General features: G+C 40.2%; 1 protein-coding gene across 19 annotated transcripts in view; it reads right to left on the bottom strand.

Moving 5' to 3' along the window:
- Positions 1–2852: 2852 nt before the first annotated feature.
- Positions 2853–21648, bottom strand: part of GALNTL6 (polypeptide N-acetylgalactosaminyltransferase like 6) — a 573576-nt gene continuing 554780 nt past the window's right edge. For 18 of the 19 annotated variants that reach the window (XM_064652482.1, XM_064652480.1, XM_064652481.1 and 15 more), the window contains 3 exons: positions 15896–16012; positions 9204–9353; positions 2853–3342 (listed from right to left, as the gene is read on the bottom strand). In XM_064652482.1, coding sequence (XP_064508552.1) covers positions 3175–3342; positions 9204–9353; positions 15896–16012 — 435 coding nt within the window. In that variant the 3' untranslated portion in view covers positions 2853–3174. Of the gene's footprint in view, positions 3343–9203; positions 9354–15895; positions 16013–17683; positions 18350–18606; positions 18641–21648 lie in introns of those variants that run through there. The other variant, XM_064652497.1, reaches the window with a different exon arrangement.

Raw genomic sequence — 21648 nt, 5'->3', positions numbered from 1 at the left:
GGGAAATGTCTGATTTTAGAGTTTTAGTTGCACTTGGAGTTCATTCTAGCTTTTCCAGTTGCTCTCTCCTATCATAGTAGTTTGCTGGCCACAAAAAAAGGTCAGATAACTTTAACTGGAAAAAATTTAGAGTAGGTGCTGATGAACTCTTACAATACAAAGATCTTCTTTTAAGGCATGTTGATTAAAGCCCTCTCAGCCAAAAAACAATGAATTAAAAAAAACTGAAGCAAGTCATTAGTTGGGGAAATCAGTATAACTCCACTGAAATGATGAGCCCACATTACTTAATGTCGCCTGTGCTCTACACTTAAAATATGTTCAGAACTATCTGGTATTCAAAAAAAATTTTGGGAAGAAACTTCAGTCTTTTGAAGAAACACATATTAGAGTTAAATTCTCCTGCTGAAATAAGAGAGGAAGATACATCTGTCCATCCTACCAAGTTGTTCATAAGTTTGCTGGGTGGAAAAGATATGGTTGTAGAAAGAATCAAAGAAATTCAGAATGATAAATTAGTAATGAAATATTCTTACAGTGGAAACCTTTGGAGAACACCCAAGACAGAATTTAATTGAGAGGTAGCGATGATCATTTATTATTAATAAAATTTTGTTGAAGGAATCCTGTGCAAGGACTATTATCTTTCCCCAGAACACCTGAATATTAGTTATGTCTTCTGACAAGGACTGCTAGAGTTTACAAGCAGAGATCAGCTACAAGTAAGGGGAAGGTTTCCTTTGGCAGTGCAAGGCACTGTGCAATATTACTCAACGAGGCCTGTAAAAGGCACAGAAGTTCTTTGCCCCAACAGCAGCCTAGTTCCCATTAGACATCTCAAAATCAGACCACTGAGATGCAGTCAGACACTGAATGATATAACCCTACCAATCTGTTCCGGTTTAGCAATCCAACCTTTGCCTCTCTATTTTGGGCGTACAGTGTTGCTTCCAGGACTTTGACAGTTTGGGGCCAGTTACAATCAGCAGCTTGAGGGCTGCATTTGCATTTGAGGCAGCCATTTTCTTCTTTTTCCCAAACCGTCTTTCCTCATGTTCAAGCTGCAAATATATGCTGCTGTGAGCGCTGCACCTGGAAAGGCTGACAGTTTGCATTGCTAGACTGGTTCTGTGTACTGATGGCTAAACAAATCTGAAGTATCCGCACACCGCAGCATTACTGCTTCTGTTCCCGAGTGCACCATATCTTCAAATCAAATTTAAACAATACTTGAACAATCTCACTTATTTTAAAATCATAAAATGAGAAATCTATCTCTGTAGATATTTTTCTTTCAAATTATTTGAAAGATTTCTTCATTAACTTGCAGCAATTGCTAAATACATGGATGCATTTCACAATTTTCCAAGTGCATGCATCTTGAATGCTACAGGATCTCATTTCCCTCCTAAAAATTTCCTATGACCTGCAACTACAAGGTGCTGCCATAAAATAGCACAGTTATTGGCATTAGAACCATCCTCTGGATGCAATCAATGCTCTTGTGCATAAACACAGCTTAAAGAGAAATAAACAAAACAGTCACTCCACTCCCTCAAAACAGTGCAGATTGCACATCAGTATTTTGGTTAGTCGGCCACCTCTTCAGCAATCAGAATAAGCAACTTAACTACAAATGTTATATTTGGAACCTGAAAAGAGTTACAGCACAGAGCATGTGATCTATCTGCATTTATGGTGCTTTCAGCTGTGAATTCATCTTTCAAGTAAAAGCAGGCCACATATTTGATATAAATTTATACTCACTCTTACCTTGAACCATCTCAAAGCTATTAGTCATGTTCCACACATCAGTATTAACTGAGGAGAACCACAGACACCCTCCCAAAAAAGTTTGAGAGGCCTCTCACTCCAATGGCTTGATGAGTCTGAGAGACACCATAATGATCATCTGGGTGACAGAAGTCTGTGTTACCGTGAATTGTGCCTGTGCCTAAAGTGTCACAATATTGTAACATATAACTTGTTTGCACATCTTGTTTCCTCCCTCCTGATATCTACAATACCATTCACTTGCTAACTCTGCAAAGTTCACATGATTTCCATCACAGATTTCAAAAACTTTGAAACCACCCAACTGATTTCATGTCAATTTTTCTCTCCATTCCTATCTGTCAAGCGCACTGCAAGATCTTTCAAGCTGCACTGCAGGGAGTCAACATACTTTTAGGTGATGGCAACATACCATTGTTAATTTGATTAATCTAGTTCAGCATGCAGTATGCAATTATTTCCTACTCTCCCGATTTTTTTTCCCAGCCTATTTTCAATTTAATTTATATGTTGGCAAGGTTTCTACCTTTAGAAAAGATAGCTAGTCCATGAGCCTTCCACTATGCTGCAGCTGCTGCTGTTATATTTGTCCCTAAAAAACCCCTCTCACCTTATGTGACAATGGGATTTGAATCACAATGGCTAAATATATCATGTATAGAGATTTGATTGCTTTACTTTTTTTCCTGAAGGGGAAAATATGAGAGCAAAACCTTACAGTTTATTCCATGCTTCACTACAGTGTAATTCTAGACCCTAAAATTTCTACCATTCCTATTTTGGTAATGAATGGAATGTAAAAGGGAGGTATTTAAAATTAATTGCAGCAGTTCTGAGGGTTAAACCTGCTTAACCCAACTTTTTATTAAGAGAATGTCAACAGAGCATATATCTTGTCTAGGGAGTGCTGGGACATCATTATTCTTCTACTAGCATGTTTAGTTCTAAAACCTGGGATTTCTTCAGGTTCCTGTAGCTGTCATGCACACCATATACCCATCCCAAATTATAGAGCCTGTTCTGAGCTACTCACTACAGCAGGATTTGACCTGAGAAACTAGAGTTTTGTTTTACTTTATTAACTTGGAGTACTTTTAAACAGTTTTTAAACAAAGTTTTTCCCTTGACCAGCAAGGGAATTTTCAGCCTGAAGTTCTCAGCAGCATCCGGTGAGGCTCTTGGCCAAGTTCTCCAGATACTGTACATCCACAAGGACAGCCTGCTGGCTCTTGCTGTGGCATTTTCTTAATCCTCAGAACAGATTTCCTGGATCTAGGAAACTTAATTCCTGACTCTTTTGACCCAGATGCTGGCGAAAACGTAGTCTGCAGTCTGTACGTAAATAGGTGTGTTCATTTTTTCTCCTTTTTTTTATTCTTTCTAGGAAGTGGCCTTGCTGTTAAATTTTTCTAAAACAGTCATATTAATATGTTCAAAAATCCACTGTTGAGTTTCAGATAAAGGATCGCATCTGTTCATGAAAATCTTCTTCTCAGCTGGGTTGCAATCTATGCAGCTGCTGCTTACCGGATGGAATAAAGTTTTGTCCTAGAGGAATGAAAAAAACCAGAATTAGGTAGCAAATGCCAAAGCTTTGGAAGTATTCACATTTTACAGAACATGGATTAACACAGCCCTATATGAAATGATTTTGTGGTCTCTGTGCACTAACCCTGTGTAATAACCACATCTATTATTAGGAAGCTGTAGACAATGGAGTGTTTTCTTCCCTTGGGTTATCATCCTTCATAAAACTGGGGATTCAAGAAAGAAGGAGGAGACATCATCTGGTCTTTTACTAACAATTGCATAACATAATGAAAAAATAGAATGTCTCTAACATCTTTGCACATCGTGTATTTACCTGTCTGAAGTGTTTTGGGGTGTTTTTTTTAGATTTATTCTTGACAATTGCATATTTCTGGGCAAGAGGAGCTGTAACAATCTTCAACTTGGTGAAGACGTTAAAAATGAATTATTAACTGAAGTGGTGGACAGATGGACACAGGAATGATGTTCTCAGTTCTCACCCCATGCAAGGCAGACTTGGCCTCGATAAGACCAGCCACTGAAATACGCTCTCTCTCCTAATAAGATGGAAATCATAATACTGATTTAGCTCCATATGGAGATTTTGGGAGGGTAAGCATGGATTAAGTTGCTTTAAAAAGCATATTTATGATGATTAGTTTTATTAATTTTACTTAATAAACTAGAGTGAATGTTACATAACCTGACTGTGAATCTTTGTTAAAGCAGAAACTATTCAGTTGAACAGCTGGTATGTGTGAGTTGGGTAGTTTCAACATACTTAGTTCATATAGCAAGTGTTTAGAGAGAGATAGATGCGGGAGTGATTAAATGGTTTGAAAGTTTCCAGGGACTATACTGCATCTGTTGAAATAAATTTCAGATTACTCTTGGTAAACCACATCCAGGCTTTTCCCTTCCACACCAAACATGCCCTGATTAGTATTTTGATACTAATCCAAGATGTGCCTGCTTGCCTAGTTTGCGAAAGGGAAAAAAGATTTACTTGTCAAATTGAAATTGATTAAAAACTCACACAACTGCTGTGGGTGCTGAGCAACAATCACGGAAACTTCTCTTTAACTACAAATACCCTACATTCCAAAAAAAAAAAAAAAGTATGAAGACAAAAAGAAATAGCAGCTATTTAAAACCAGTTTGAAAAAGAAAGTTTTTTTTTTTAATTTAGGAAAGATGAAATTGATTGATTTTGGGGGTTGTGAAACTCTGGTAAAGTACAATGCCTCTTTTCATAATTAATATATGCAAGAAAGAACAAAGGCAAAAGCATCTTGTTCTCTGGCTGTGGGTGATGGTGTTAGATCTGCCTTTCACAAACACCACTTTTTCCTTCTAGCATCTGCCCTTCCCCAAAAACAGTGGTTGAACACACAGACCCACACACCCACACCCAACACTGTAATTCAGAGGGATACCATCACAGCTGACAGGACTAAATCAAATTAGTAGAGGCCTTTCCCTCATATTCTACAAAGCAAGCAGGGAGGATACTTTAGCTCGCAAGAAGGGGGTAACTGTAATGTGTACCAAGGACTATTGTGTCCCTACTAGGAGGTGGGCCTGCAAGAACTCCCAAGCACCCTATGGAGTGGTGTAGACACCCATCTGCACCTTGCCAGATCCTCCTGTCTTCTAAAAAGAAATTGATGGAGTGGCACTGCCCAAAGTCAGGACACAATGACTGTGCCATGGCCACTTGGCCTGATGTGGGGCCCTGGAGGAAGGGGGCATCTGGTTTTCCTTGCATTATAGCTGGGCGTGAAGGTCAGCCAAGCTATTAGGAGGCCAAAGTTGGAATACTAGAAGCTTTACTAAGATAGCTGGTACAAGAAGAAAGGAAACAGCTTCAGCATGAAAAGTTTGCTATGAAAAACACTCCAGCCTTTCCAGAAAGCGGGCAGTTTTTCTTCTCACAGAAATATCCCAGGGATGCAATTTTTGAGTGAAGCATTGTGCTTTCTTTCAGAGTCTGGTTATTAGGAGAGAAGAGTGTCTTTTAAGAATAGGGACAGAGTTACCACTCTGGAAAAACTTCTGGCTGACTTAGCTATATATAAAGGCCTAATGATTTATAATCTCAAGCTTATGCTGACCTAAGGTCAAAGCCTACTGCTCTTACAGAAACAGGCTCAGGACTTTAAGGAGTCACAGTTGCATGAACCCTAGCAAAGAACTTTACAAGAGAAATACATAAATTCCTCTTTACACCAATATTGAGAAACCACAAACGCTATTTTGGAGACATTGCTGACATCTGAAAACAGCAGAGGGATTTTTTTTTTTTCCTTCTGCATGATGGCTAGCCTGAAGATTATTTGCAGAAGGAGGAACTCCTCCAAAAGATAATGGGTCTTGACAGTTCAGGGGGTTGGTAATGAGACACAGAGCCTTCCATTTCTTCTAGGTCACCGCTGTAACTATAGCCAATCTCAAGAGCAACTGGAAGTCATTATCAGCTGGTGGCTGCAGTAGTTTATCTGAAATTAGTTGGTAGCCCCAGTGCAGTTTCAGCAGGACAGATGCCCATATTATAAAAGGTACTATCACAATGACATGTCTTCAGCTGTCTGAGGAAATAATCTAAGCACCTACTGTGTCAAGAGTGAACTTATTCTTACAGTTTGTCCCTGAAGCTGTCAGGAGACTATGAGCAAACCACTGTCTTCTGGGCACAGTTTTTGACATTGTCAGTTTAGCATCTATCATAAGCACTAGACTCAGGGTAAAATTATGGTGTAATTGATTTTGCACAATTGTTCCTTTTTAAAGACCTACTAAATCAGTCCTCTCTTGGATACTTGTGCTCTACAAATAGCACTAGTGGGCCTGCGGCACATAAATTGAATCATACTTTATCAGAACCAATATATTACCTGTCAGCCCAGAATGATGCTACATTGAAAACCAGAGGCATACTCCTTCATTGTGAGGAACAGAAATTTGTAGGCACTGCTGATCATTGGCTCGGCATGCTTAGGAGTCTCAAACAGATTCAAGAAAACGGCTTCAGGCTTGGGAAGCTAAAGCCATTCTCCCAAATCACTAGTAATTACAGGTTATTTACATTTATCTACCTAAATTCTTACATTGCTCCAATATGATGTCAATATTTTTTTTCCTGGTATTAAATTCTATTCTTCTACTTGCAACCCATAGCAATGTTTGGAGTGCTACTTGGCTTTCTTCTTCTTCTTCTTACAGGCTTTTCTTAAAGGTATATTTGGCTATAGACCAGTATTTTGGATTAGTCCTAAGAAAATTGATTACTTAATATCTCAAACTTACTAGACTTTCAAATAGCTACTCAGATGTAGTTCAAACAGTATGGGAATACAGTTTTTTGACACATCTTTATTAGTGGTGGTTTTGATTTCATTCATCTGAAAAGAATGTGGTTTGAACACTGCGACTGCACTGCAATGAGAAGCAAAGTGCCTGTAATGGGCCTAAGCTCTAAATTTTTGTCAGAAGACCGATCCTTACCCAAAGTAAAATACTAAGGTATTCTATTTGCCACTAAAATATTCAAGTTGTTTTTATTTGCCAGTATCCAAACCCAGGTTGTTAGGGGTTTCATGCTATAAGAATACAGAATCTGAAAACAGTGCCTGGCTTCAAATTACATTTGCAGCACTTTGTAATCACTTCACAGCCCTAACTTCTTCTAACCATTGGCTCAAGGATGCAAAGGATCACAAGAAAAGTCTCATCTTCAAACTCTTATTTTCTAGTTTTATAGAAGTACTATGGCAACGTGGTAAGAAATGCTTCACATTAAGCATGTTATAAGACACTAACAAGCAGGGTCATTTTTCCTAAAGCATGAGAATTACTGGCAGGATGGGTACATTACCATTAGGAAGCTTCAGTGTCTGTAAGCGGTGCAGAGAACAAAAGAGAGCTGCTGACCTTCTCTCTGTTTTTTTAAAAAGACACACTTCTTGCTTAACCAGACTATTATTCTTATTTATTTAGGGTGCAGATTTAGTAGCATACCGTCCTCTAGGTAAAGGGCTATAGTACAGATGCAGTTAAACAATATAACATCCTTTTCTTGTACATTTTTTGTTTGTTTGTGGGGAGAACACCCAAAATCCTATTACCAAGACGCTTTCAAAACTAGGTAAGGATTATATCATTACGATTTTGGAGGCATAGATATACTACCAAAAGTCTCTAAAATAAATCTACCCTGTATCTGAGGAAACCATGGGGAACTACCTATGGTGTAGCCAAACAAAAACTAAGCCTAAAGAAAACCATGTATACATATTTCTATTATTCCAATGCAGTTTCCTAATTTGAAGGTTTATGCAAACTGAAGGTTTGTATTACAGTTAAGACTGTGCCAGTACTTCTACCATAACAAAATTTTATGCTGTTTCTTGCTAAGATGGAAATGCCTGTCTTGCATTGAGAATTTTTATATAAGCCCTGTCAACCTTCCATAAATTAGAAAGGAAGCTGTACAGAGAATTTAATAGAACTCACACTACATATTTTTTTCAAATGTCATTTTTTTTAGTTATCTACTGTATTCTGTCCTCATCAAAGGTGATGAGCCTTATAGAGGGCAGCTCCAGACCCACATTTTGTCTTATGGACTGGCTATATTAAGCAACAATGAAGTGTTAAATGTATGAAAGCTTCTTTCTTGCAGCTTCGGTAGGCAAAAAGATAAATCAGAAGGTTTTGAAGCAAGAAGGTATTATTATGGCATTATAATGTCAGAGAGGCAGCAACACAGCCATCACAGCTTATCTCCTCTAAATATCTGGCACATACATTCTAGTTTTCTTACAGGTAATACTTCAGTTTCAAAGGGATTACATTTCTGGAAAATCTTGTGGTAGACCTCCACTTGCAACATAAATAAGGTAAAAAGGCACAGTGTCTGTAATAAGTAGGCACTCAGAAAAAGGGTCAGGGCAAACCTGTTTTAATGGTTCTGAATCAGTTTTCTACTATATATACTTTCAACTAGAAAGCAGTATTGAGGTTTATCTGGAAAAGACCAATTCCTGGCACTTTGCCCTCAGCTTAAGCAAGGTAGAGGGCAAGGCACAATGGTCAAAGAAAACTGAAGCATGTGTGAGAGGAATCCTCAGTGCTTCAGACAAATATATATCATTATCCTGAATGGAATACAGAGCTTATTAGCAAAATCTTTAATCAAGGCAACTTGCTGATTAACCATTAAAAAAACCTAACAACAACAACAACTCAATAGCATTACCAGGACTTTAGCATAAATGAGGCTCTGACAGTTTCTAGCTTGACCTCCTGTTTCCAGTGATTTATAAAAACGGGCTGAAACTCAGCAGATCAAAGTAGTGTCTAAGCTGCTTATCTTTAGTTTATAAACTCCTGCCTTCTTTGGGCTTACAGCTCTGCTTTTAATGTTGGATTGGGGGTTTTTTGTTGGTTTTTTGTTGGGGTTTTTTTTGAGGGAGATTTTTCTGCCACTTTTAATCTTTAAAATGAAGTAAAATAATAACATTTAACTCATGAGCAGCATTTCTTGCTGCTGTAACACTGGATGAAAATATTTCCAACAGTGCCTCTGTTAAAATGACACAAGTAACTTGAAGCGCCAGAATGGTAAAACACCTTTCAGGGAACAGATCCAACACAGACACCCTCTGATCTGGATCACATCCATTTTCATTTAAATTTGACCTAAATAGCAGAATGTTCAAAAGGAACATATTCTAGAGAGATTACCTCAAAGTTAAATTGGAATAGGACGGGGTGGATTTTAAAACAAACTTCTCTGATGGGAAAACACAAGCCTGTGCTAAACTGAATATACGTTCAAAACAGTCTGAGCCTCTGAGATGCCCCACAGTGACTCTGACCTTCCTATAGCTCCAGTGCTGGTTTCCCTTCATCCCATGACAATCATACAGTGTGACAGGGCTACTGTGCGAAATGGCATCGAAGCAGAACTTCCTGGTGTGAAGTGGCTCCCCAGGGCGGATGTCTTCTCTCCAACCAAAGGTGAAGAGCTAGAAAAACAGACAGGCAATATAATGATATATTAATAGTGAAAAACATTTAAAACAACACAAAAAGCTTGATGCGTGATTTCCTTTTCACACACTCTAGGTGCTGGTTAACCAAGATCCTGCCTGTGTACAATTCAGTGATGCCAACTGCCTCAATTATAGTGCATCAGCAGTGATGTGGAATATACCCCAGGAAGGCTCAATCCCTGTGTCAGGGAAGGAAAAAATCTCTGGTGACACAGTACTGTGGAGAGGAGAGGGGATATGCTGTATTAAAGCCTTTAGTTGCCCCAGTTAAAGCAGCATTTGTATGCTCTAGGACTTCAGCTGCCTAAGACTCAGAAAGCTTCTGCCAGTGATGTTCCTTTAGCTCTCATTTGGGTCTGAAGAAGGTGCCTAGAGATATCTTCCCATCACAGCATCTTTCCTATGTTCAGTGAACAGTTTCCTTTTGTTTATATAGGACACTGTTACTATAACCTCTTGACTGTCTTTTTTCCCCCAAAACAACACATGTTAAATGATCTTCATCTTTCCACTGTGAAACCTGTGAGCTACAGGCAGCTTGTCAAAATCCCTTTTCTCACTGCCTGAGAGGAGTCATGGAGGGTCATAGTTAATAGAGGAATCCTTCTCAATTAGACACCAGCTGTCTGAAGTGATGCTGTGACACTGCAGTCTTTCAATCATCAGATGAAGGTGACAGGTCTGACAGCATCAAGTTTAAAGATGTGGAGTGAATTTTCCTTTCCCATGGACCAATTCTTGCAGAAAAGAGGCTTCAGGTTGTAAATTACTACCTAGAAGCTCTGCCAAGAGCCGTGAGGTTCTTTTCTTTTATTTTCTTTCCTTTTTTTTTTTCCCCTTTTGTGTGAGTGCTATTCTTTGGCTTTCTACATGACTTGATTTTCTGTAGGAAAAAAAATAAAAATGTAATGCTGAGAAAGTGACATCCTCTTTAAATAAGCAAACTTTGCTAGTAGAAACTCTGTAGCTGAGACGGTTCATGTGGAACTGCATGCAAGCTTTTTGTCCGGAGAAGCAGCTCCCCATACTGAGCTCAGACTGCCTCCAGCACCCCCTCTCAGGGTCCCTTTGGTCCTCATCTAGCATCCTGCACTCTGCAATGTGTACATTCCCTGATGGAAACAGCTATAAATTGAAGCTTAATATCACATGGGTCTGATCCTGAATAATTATGTGGTAGTTCCCAGGTTTTAACCCTTTCATTGCTATGGTTATCTTCTTTCCATGGTCTTCCTAAAAGATACAACTTTTAAAAATTCTGCACCTTCAATGCTGTACCATCATCCAAATACCACCTTTGAGAGGTGTTACTGTCTCTCTTGGCCTGCAGGCCCAAAATACAAGCATATATCTGAATATTTTCCTTTTTTGTTGTGTTTCTTATTGTAAGCCCTTGTTCTCTCTGTGAGCTGCTGTTACTCCCTATTTCTTCTGTATTATAGGTTTCCTAGAGTGTGTTTTCTTAATCTGGCCCTGTGTCCTGCTTATTTCTTCTTTCTCCCAGAGTGTGTTTTACATTCATCTGCAGTAAAATGCAGTGGACAGCCTTAACTTTATTTTCAAAGCAATTTCTGCTTTTCAAAAGGTTAAATCTATTTCCACTTTTCTTTATATTTTTTTGAGGAAGCATTATGGACCTCCTACAACAATAATTATCATTTCACAAGCAAAGACGGAAGCTAAGATTTGGCACAGAAAAAAACTATGCTGCTGTTTCTTTAGAAAAAGAGATGCCTGAGACAATTTTCCTTTAATTAAAAAACTACAGAAGCCATTTTCTTTATCTTATCCTTTACCTTTTTACAGACATGTAATATACCTACAGCTGAAAGTGATGAATAACAAATACTTCGATGAATGGTATGGAACAGTAGTTCTGCGATATTCTCACTCTCACCACTACAGTTAGAGAGAGATCCTATTGCAGGACCATCCTCATCTTTCATAGTGAGTGGCTCTCCAAATTTCTCATTCTGTGCAGGACTGGTGAGCTGAGGGGCCAATTCTTGCTGCTCTCTGGACCCTGGCTTGAGGACTACTACCCACTGAATGCATCAGTACACATGAAAGAGTTCGAGCTAGCCTTTAAATCAGATCATCCTGATCTAGATTATACCTTTGCTCTTTCCACTCCTGTGTGGTTTCTGAAGGCTACCACGGCTGTGTCCTGTTTGCAAGTCAAGACATGGTAACACAATGGTATTTTTTATTCCCTTCCACTGAAAACCAGGATCTGTGCACACTAGATCTCAATATTTAGACTAGGACAGATTCTTTTTCCTTCTTCTTTAGCCTTCTGTTTTTTAAAACAGTTTTATTTTTAAATAAACAAGTATGTCTTCCTCCTAGTGATACTATTATAAAACCAACCTTGTTAGGGACAGGAACTCAGTTTTAGGACTAAGAGAGAGAAGAGAAAAAAATGATCAGAAAAAAAGTTATACTTCTCTATACACCCAATTCCTTCCAGTCTCATAATTCTAAGCTATCCTACTTTAAACAGCAATTTTTCTCTAGTTAACACTGAATCTGGCCAATATAAATATTATCTCTCCACTGCATAATGTGCAACAATGCTACATGTTATTAGCTGGAGCCCTGAGTATATAATGCTCTGCTTTGCCACCACTTGTCACTTTGGATTTTGTCGTTCCTTTGTTAGGAACCAACTGTGTCAGATTTTACAATAAATGGCTGAACCCTTTTGTACTCTTTTTGTACTTCGTTCATTTCTGACTGCTTGTTGATTTGAAACAAGGCTGCACCTAAATTCCCAGGCACATTATTAACAAACAGCAGGTTGATTCTTCACCTGCAACACACAGGGCTGCTGTTAACTGCTCCCTGCTGGACCCAAGAAACCCTGTGTCCTGGCTCAGTGGATGCTCATTCTCCTCCTTTGCCTTCTCTCATATCAGAGTCTGTAAAACACAACACTATCCTCTGCATTTGCAATCAAGCAACCTTTCAGCCCTTATGCTTTGCCTTTTCATGTAGCCTAGCCCTGTCATGCAGTAACTGGGGAAAATACAGCTTTCCAGCTTCACTTATAATTGGCACAGGGCCTGAAGAACGATTGCCTGATACAGCCACTGGCTTGGGACTGTCTATAGGACAAAGGCCCTTTTGATACCATTAATACTTTCCAGCCTGACAACATTGCTCAATTACTCGCTGTCTGGCCAGGGTCTGTCAGCTGGCATTGTGCTCTGACTACGGCATTAGACTTGAGAGGACAACATGTACCCTGTGCAAAGATGAAACATCATGTTTCAGACTGGACTGTGACTTGAATTATACCTTCAAGCAGAAAAGAAAGAGCTAGGCAGGCTCCATGGCTACTTGCTGTGCCATGTTAGAGATGGTGCCTGACCATCTATTCCCTGGCAAGGCTGGGGACTTGATAAGACACAGTGATGCCTGTCATCTTCCTTTGCTATTGGTTATCAGTCCAGCAGAGCCCCAGTTTTCCCTGAAGCCAGAAGTTAGCTCTGGAAAGACAGAGGTGGAAGAACACAGTGCCCTGACATCCTTCTGTCCCTTTTCTTCCCCTTTGGTTCTTAATTTTGGGAAAGCTTCTAGGAACCACAGTGACATTTACCCTCGCTTCCCACCCATCTCATGTTCACCAGAAAGCCTGCAAGAGCCCCACAAACCTTTTGACTGCTGTTTGCCCAGCCTGTTTGTATAGCCCTGAGGTGGAAGGTTGTCTTCCTCTCCTTGGGTCTGCCAAATGGCTGCGCCCCCCAGCACAGTGTCTGAGACTATCAGCTTTTAATTCCTGCCCTGGTAACATGACATGAACCAAGTGGCACAAAGGATCATCTCTGTGCAGCAGCAGCACTGATGCCTGCTGCACTGGTCACATCAAGCTACTAGAGTTTGCCACTGAATTCCATGGAAATTTATACCAGAAATTACAAGTCCAGTTCAGTGTCAATTCATGCTATTTGAAATATGATAATAAAATACTTGATATTTTCATTAATACTGTCAGTTTCTACATGCATATGCATAGGCAACAAACTCCAGAAGGGTGAAAGAGAAGATCTCTCAGGTTGGTCAGGTGTTTGGCAGCTATCCCCACTCTCTAACAAAGATAATCTTCACAGCTTGTTGTGGTGCAAGTGGAAGATCACATTCCTTCTCCTCAGTGGATATTTCATTAGATCATGGTCTTACATCACCACTAACAGGATGGGAATTGGGACTGAGTATGGAGAACCGCTCAAGAAACGCCCACCAAAATATACCAATCTAAAACACACTTTTGAGGGAACTTTTTCACTTGTAAAAACTGTCACCTGCACAAACACAGATTTTGACACAACACCCTCCCCTCCCCGCAGCAAACGAGAGGAATCAAAAGCTAAAGGATGGCTTTGGGCGTGGGACGCGCACCCGCCGCTGGGTCCCTGAGCGGCCGGGGGGATTCGCCTTGCGCTGGCCAGTGCTGCCCCCTGCCGGCCGCCCGCCGCAGCGCGCCCGCCCGAGCACCGAACGGGACGGGATGGTTGGCCCGGGAATCGGCACCGAACGGGACGGGATGGTTGGCCCGGGAATCGGCACCGAACGGGACGGGATGGTTGGCCCGGGAATAGGCACCGAACGGGACGGGATGGTTGGCCCGGGAATCGGCACCGAACGGGACGGGATGGTTGGCCCGGGAATCGGCACCGAACGGGACGGGATGGTTGGCCCGGGAATCGGCACCGAACGGGACGGGATGGTTGGCCCGGGAATCGGCACCGAACGGGACGGGATGGTTGGCCCGGGAATCGGCACCGAACCGTCCGGCACGGCTGGCTCGGGAATCGGCACCGAACCGGCCGGCACGGCTGGCCCGGGGCTCGGCACACCTCCCCCTGGGACACTGCACCGCCGCATGGGAGCAGCGCTCCCGGGCAGTCCTTTCCACACTCTCCGGCAGTGCGAGGGGATGCGCTGTCCCCCATCAACCCGTTAGAAACGAGTTGTGCTGTCCCTGGGGCACAAGTCGAGCACCGAAGGGCTTGAGGCTTCTTGCCTCTGGTTCTGGAACCTGAGGAGCTGGCTGGTTGAATTCCCTTTGTGCTAGCTTCGTCTTATTGATTCTGATGAGGTAATTTTTCGTTCTTAATACAGAATGAGACCATATCCAGTCTGATCCCAAACGTCTCAATGCACTGGAGTACGCTGTAACACGGATTCCTCTCTAGCATCCTTCTCCCTTTGTGTCCCTTCCCCTTCACCCAAGCTCTTACTCTTTCAAAGGATATTTCAAGTCTCTCTTTTCTCTGCTTTTTTCCTTGTCTCACCCTTTAATCCAATTTTCTTCCCTCCTTTCTCATCTCTGGCAGCCTCAGGACTCCCTCCCTCCCTTCCTGAGGAGGGTTTGGAGCTTCTAACGTTCGCAGATTTTAAAGCCAGAGAACACTGCGATGGTCTAGTCTGGACCATACAACTTCCTTCAATTAACTGCTTGAATTACTGGATGTCTTTCATAAACAAAACAGGATTATATTTATCTAGGCTTAGCATTCTATCCCTGTGCAGTATCTCTGGTAGCTATCTGAAGAAGTCTTCTCTCAGCAACTTCCTTTTTTGCCATGTTGGTACTTACCTAAATTGCGATAATCCTTCTGATTCTCAGTTTCATGCACCTCTCCCTCTGCATTTCTTAGTACCCTCAGAGAATGGTTTCTTGACCTCAGCACTTCAAATACCCCTCAGAACTCCTCTCTCCTGAGCTTTTAAGTTTTTACAAAGTGCCGTGTATGACTGCCAGGTCAATTTTTCTCTTCAGCATTGGAAATTTTTTTCTAATACGGGACCTTTCGCTGTGAAAGGCACGCTCACTAAAATTGCTAATAAATGGTTAGGTTGTACTTTCCATCTAGATTGTCTTTGCTCACATTGGCCAGACCCATGGCCTGTGGGTCAATTCCTATGGCACTCACAGTGAGTACAAATCAGAGCTCTTTTCCTCCGTATTTTTGAGAGCTAATATTTTTCTACCTAACCAACCTAGATAAAAGCTTTTTTGAGTCTTTATAATTCCTTGTCTTTCTGAAATGCTTTTCCCCTTGCTTTTCCCCATTTACCTCGCTTATACCTCATATTTATTTAAAATAGAACCACTTATTGAGCTTATTGAGATGAAAGCATAAAAGCAGACAAAAACTAGAGCTTTACAAGCCCAGGTACTATATTTAAAATATTTTCAGGTAACTGAACCAAAATCTACATGTTTTCATGACACAGTGAGGGAGAATGGGGCATCAAAAAGCTCTTTGGGCATTGTAATTCCTTTTGGAAATGAAGACTAATATACAGCTCAGGTGGCAGCTGGAATTTCTGAGGTTATATTAAGGAGTACTTTGTAAAAGCCATTAAAGCCATTAAGGTCAGTAACAATGCACAAATTATTTCTACACTCTGTTTTGCCTTAGGAAAGGGAGAAGCCCCCAGAGAAATGTTTAAAAACTGGAAAAAGGAAGCAACAATTTAACCCTGATTTTCTGCTGTTAAAATACCTGTTCATGTGACCACGTTCGTTCTGAGCCATCCTTCACACAGATGTCTAGCCTCAGCTCAGTCCCTGTGGCTCCATGTTTACTGTCCACACAGAGGTTGGCTGCCACATTTCGAATCTGCAAAACCAAGCAGCAACATTTCACATTATATCGGGCTGCAGAACAGAGCTTCCAACATTAGGGGGTTAGGAGTTTAACTCTGAAGGGCTTGAGACTCACTATTAGTTATGTAAAACTGGTAGAAGTTATTTTTACAGGATAGAAAGCCATGTTCTGGAATGAACTACTCTTTTTAGGAGCAGCTTCAGAAGCAGCAAAGTTTGAAATATGCTGCTTAACAAATGAAAGGTAGGTCTTAAGAAATGTGCTCATGCAAAGAAACTAAGAGAAAAAAAGTCTGAGTAGTTTAAAGCTTGGTCTGACTGCTTCTTCCATCCTACAAGAGCAAGAGAGATCAACTGCAGAAGGAACTGATTTCTGCATGAGTCTCTCCCAGCCTTTGGAGCAGTACACATTAAAAACTCAGGCACACCCTGTTCCAATCCTTGCTCTTACTTTGACACAATAACACCATTGCAGATAAGGTCACTTAGTGCCTGAAGTGCATAAAATTAAAAAGTACTTAACAAATCTGTACTGGAACTTATGCTTACCCATGGAGGTTCCTTCTGCACGCCTGCTGCAAACACTGCAGTGTAACTTACTCTTAAAAGGAAAATCTCATTCTTGAGACTAAAGCAACTGAGTAACAATTAATCTGTGACTATCAATCATACCAGTTATGTACCACTGCTGCCGTGTATATTTTCTTTGAAACACTGGTTTGAAAAGGAGTAGGTTGCCCACTGCCACCAAAAAGAGGCAGAATCCTTGATTTATTTTGCAAATACATGGACATTTCTCTGAGTACCTTAGTCGATCTAGTTCAAAATCCTTTACACACCTCCATAATGAAAAGGATTTCTTAAAAAAACTTACCCTGTCAATGAGATAAACAGAAATTGAGTAATCAAAGTGCACGTACAAGCATGGACACATGCACAAATTCCATAAATAAAGCAGGTGCATATTTTGACATTCTGGATGCTACTTTGATTCTTACTTTATAAAAAGCTAGATGCTGAATGGAGATACAGTTGAGTTGGCATTTGTGTTTTTTTCATGAAAAATACTTTAAAGTCACTATTGTTGCCATAATATGCTAGACAAATGTAAATATTGTCACTGCATACCTCATTCACATCCAAAGGACGGAAAACTTGTCAGCATAGCACAAAACATTGCAAGGAGGAGAAATCCTCATGCATACAAGACACAGGCCAGAGCTACTCTGCTCTTTTTCTGACTCTGGAGGAGTGGGATAGAGTCTATTCACCATGATCAAGAAAGATTTAGACAGATGGGAAATCAACAAGTAGTGGAAAAAATGTAAAAACTGTCACCTTCAGGAAAGGTTTTAAAAGCTGCATTTGTTTAGCCTAGAAAAGAGCAGACCGGGGAAAGATGGAGGAGCATCAGTTTGAGCAACTGACTACAAGGACCTTTGATCCTTCACCAGAGCTCAGAGAAGCATTCTTCTAAAAGTTGGATAAACCCAGTTCTAGGATATTTTTTCTTTTTTTAATACAATAAAAATTGCTAAAGATGAGGCAAAACACTAGCAGTTCATACACACGACCAGATCCAGAAACCTGGCACTGAGAAGCCCCACAGTAAAAAAGATGAAAGGTAATTAGTTCTCAACAACCCTGCCTTCTTTTTCATATCAGAAAAAGAGGCAGGAAAGAATAATGAGTGGCACGGATTTTAATATAATATTTTTAAGGTTTCATGTGAAATACCTACTCCAAGTAAAAGTTTTTTTGAGAATGTTCAATCATTTCTGAATGCACTTAAATTTCCATTGTAGAGATAAAGATCTCTGGTCTAATAGAAAATAAAATGATACATCAGGTCTATTCTTAGAGCAAGCAAGTTAATTAAAATGGAGCTGCTAACAATTGCCATTAGTAATTGAGGTATATTTATGTGATTCAGAATTTAAAATGATGGTGAATACACTCCATGTCCAATGAATACTTATTGGATTAAAGGGCTTTCATAATTTTGTTTTGATGGCATCACTCTATCCCATTCTCAGTCATTTGGACTGTGCAGGAAATGTGTTCAGTCCATTTCTGGAAAAGGCTTGAGCTGAAGCTACATTTAGTTCCTTCACTGCTGGAACCCATCTCATGTTCTTTATTTCCTCTCCTCTTCCCTCTGCTCCTGAAAGGTTTGCTTGAGTTAGTTTTTCCTCTGGTTTGTTGCAGCTCATCCTTTTTATGTTTCATCCTTTCAGCTGCAGAGGGGTCGCTGTTTGTTTTTTGTTTTCTTTTTGTAACACAGGCATTTCAGTCAAGTCTGTGCTTTTGTTCTCTGGTGCTTCTGTGTGGCCTTGGCAGTTGCTAGAAACTGAATGGAGTGATCAAGTCAGAGCCAGAGCCACAGGGAACATTCTGCCAAGCATCAGCACCACACAGCCTGCAAATCCCCTGAGATGTTTCCATGAACAAAGGAAGGAAAGCAGAAGCTCAGATGCTTTTTTCTTATGTATACACCAATATGCATTGAAAGTGCCTTGTTTCCAGTCACACAGCACAATGGATTAAGGGTTTTTGAGGTTATGAGTTACAACTAGCAAACAAATAGCTAGTGATCCTAATACTTACATTTCCAACATTCATATTTGTGCAATTGTAGAGGCTGGGGATGAACAGGAGACAGATTTTATCAGCCATGCAGGTAGGGCATTGAGTTGCTACATACAAAGCTGATTTGCTCAACCTTAAATGCCATCATTTGTACACACAGATAAATGTACAAGAAAAGCGTGCTTTTGAGGACCCTGTATGGACTAACAGGGACAGATAGTGGCGATATTAAAGGCTGTTTCCGAATTAAACACATTCTGAAAAAAGCACAGGACACTATCTGTAAGTCCTTATACATATTTTGTTCTTGAAATGGCATCCTAACTCACTTTGGGACATAGATATTAAGACCATGGGCACTGTAGTCCTTACAGAGAACAGATGAGGGGTAGAAGCAGAGAGAACACAGCTTCCCAGGACCTGGCAGTTATACTGACCAATATTCTTTGATAATTCTAAAACTCTACAACTTTGTTCACAGGCAAATGAGTTCCTTCAAGACTTGCTGTTGAGGTAGTAGGTGATGTCCTGGTTCTGTCTGCATCAGAGACAGGCTATCACCCAGATACATTTCAGCCTTCCTGGGGAAAAGGAGGGGTGAGCTGGACAGGGAGAGGAAAGCCCAGGGGTTCTGGAAGCTACCCCGCATGCTCATCATAACATGAAACTGTCTGTGCCAAAAGCAAAAAGTGGGAAAGTGTAGCAACCTAAAGACAACTGTATATTCAATATGGTAATCTGTGAATGATGAGTGTGGAGATGGGGTTGGGACAATCCCTAGGGTGCTCTAATACAGCAACAAGAGAGGCACCCTGATGGTATCAGTTTATATAATACTTTCCATTTAAGGGATTTAATCCCTTAAATAAGAAAGTGGCTGTGGTTCTTAGAAGATATTATCAATGTTCATTTATGTTGCTTTTTTTTTTGTTTGAGCAGCTCTTGGAGCCAGTTTTAATGCACTGCTTACATTCTCAGACAACCCTAGGGTCATCAACATCAATGGATCAAGCATGGAAGAATGAGCCATCTCTCTTGTCAACTGATACATAGTAATGTGAGAGTATTTATCCTTTGTGTTAGCCATAAAAAAGGAAAAGTCAAAGGTAAAGGAAGCCAAGCACTGCCAAAGACCTCACTGAAGAAACAGTGGACTCTTATTCAATGCGACACTGATCCTGATGAAAGAATTTGAACAGTCCAGCTGTGCAGCACCTGATCTGTGCAGGGTGGGGTTATATCACTTTTGTACAACAGATGTGTGACACTCGGTGGGCTGAGATTGACTCATTAAGGGTATGAGGATGACATACTTTAAAAAAAAGAAAGTAATAGAAAGAGAAGTTAGTGAGTTCTTAGGCTTTCATCTTTTTTCAAATGTGCTACTTGACTTAACTTCATAGGGGACATTTTCATGTCAGTGCTGTAAAATTGTTCTGTAAAATCCATGAGCTTGGGACCAAGAAAGGAGTACCTTCAGGTCCTATAGCTTAGCACTGCTGCAGTGACTGAGACACTTCCTCATTAAATCACTGAATAATAAGTTTATGTAACAGCAAATGAAACCAAGCTTAAATAACTCCCTTTTGACTGAGTAAAACAAAAAAAATATTTCATATCACTTTAATTATAGCACTCATGAAATCTAAAATAAATGACAATGTCTGAGATTATATGATCGATTTAATGTAAAATGTGTTTTTAAAGACATTGAAAGCTGTGATATCTGCACAATATATTCATGCTGGATCTCAGGTTGTACATCCATTAGTACTTCCTAAGAAAACAGCTGGTGTTTAATTCTCACCTATTGTTTCAACTTCATTAGGATTTCAAATACACAGTACATTCTGTCTTAGAAAGAGAATGGGATGGGTATTATTGTTTTTCAATTGGTAGCACACTTCCCAATATATTCAGAAGGATAAGAACAAAACGTAATTGAAAACTTTCCTTTTTTCCACTGTGGAAAAGAGTACAGTTACCTCACTCAAACACAGAACTGATAGCCTCACAAACCTTAATCTGTCTGGATTCACTGTTACATTACTTTACTGCACATATCTCAGATGTTACGAGGCAGAGCAGAGTATCAAGGAAACCTACACCCTGCCAACTACAAAGGACAAAAGGCACAAACACACAGAAGAGATAAGGCCATGACAAGAGTAGCAAGAAAGATTGCTTTTTGTTTTCCAAATGTCCTTCTTTTCCATTATAAACAGATTTTGTCAAGAAATGTATGAGTCAGATTTTAAATAAATGCGTTTGCAAAGAAAGAGGAGTGGAGCAGAGGCTGTCTATGAGACTGTCTGCTTTCACACCACATGCTTTTACTAGCTAAATATCAAAATACTGGAGCCAAAATTGTCTGAGTACCTCATTGTTTACCCTTTCTCAGACTGGCAGATATAACATATTTCCAAATGGAAGCAGAGAGGGTACTAAATGACAGTCAGTCTTGGCACAGACTTTTGGTGTGTATAATCAGCAAGTTTTCTAGAGCTGCTTGACTCTTACAAAGCAGTAACATAACAGTCTGTTTCCCTCTTTCAGCTTCTGACAGCCATTAACCTTCAAGTTTTTCCAAGTTCCTTGCAAGTGCCAACAAATTAATTAAAACTGCACAGGAATGTGACAGTCTCAGGAGAAAACAGGGCAGTAGGGCTGAAACTTGTCTTATTGTTGTTTTAGAGAAAGCACATTTTAGAGGAAAAAGAGTCTTTGGTCTTCACATCCTTCCTAAGAACTTAATAAGCGCTTTTAATATCAGATTTGATATCACTGCTACGGACTTTGATTTACTTTTAAAAATACTTGTTTTTATGCAAAGATTATATTAGTATTGCTGTGAAAAGAATGAATATCTGAATCACAATTTCCTCCTCTTAGACTCTCTTGACTGAGTTAAGGATTGTCACATTTCACGATGATGGTCCTCCAAGGACACATGTGGAAGATGGTAAAGGAAGATCACAGTAGCAGTCACAGCAACCTGATCCAGCCTGACTTCTACTGATAAACTCCTTACTTCCTAGCACACATTAAACTCACAGAGTG

This window comes from Pseudopipra pipra, chromosome 4, assembly GCF_036250125.1.
Source record: "Pseudopipra pipra isolate bDixPip1 chromosome 4, bDixPip1.hap1, whole genome shotgun sequence".
In the NCBI taxonomy this organism is placed as follows: Eukaryota; Metazoa; Chordata; class Aves; order Passeriformes; family Pipridae; genus Pseudopipra; species Pseudopipra pipra.
The sequence above is the reverse complement of the archived record's forward strand: the minus strand, read 5'-3'. Positions and strand labels throughout refer to the sequence as shown.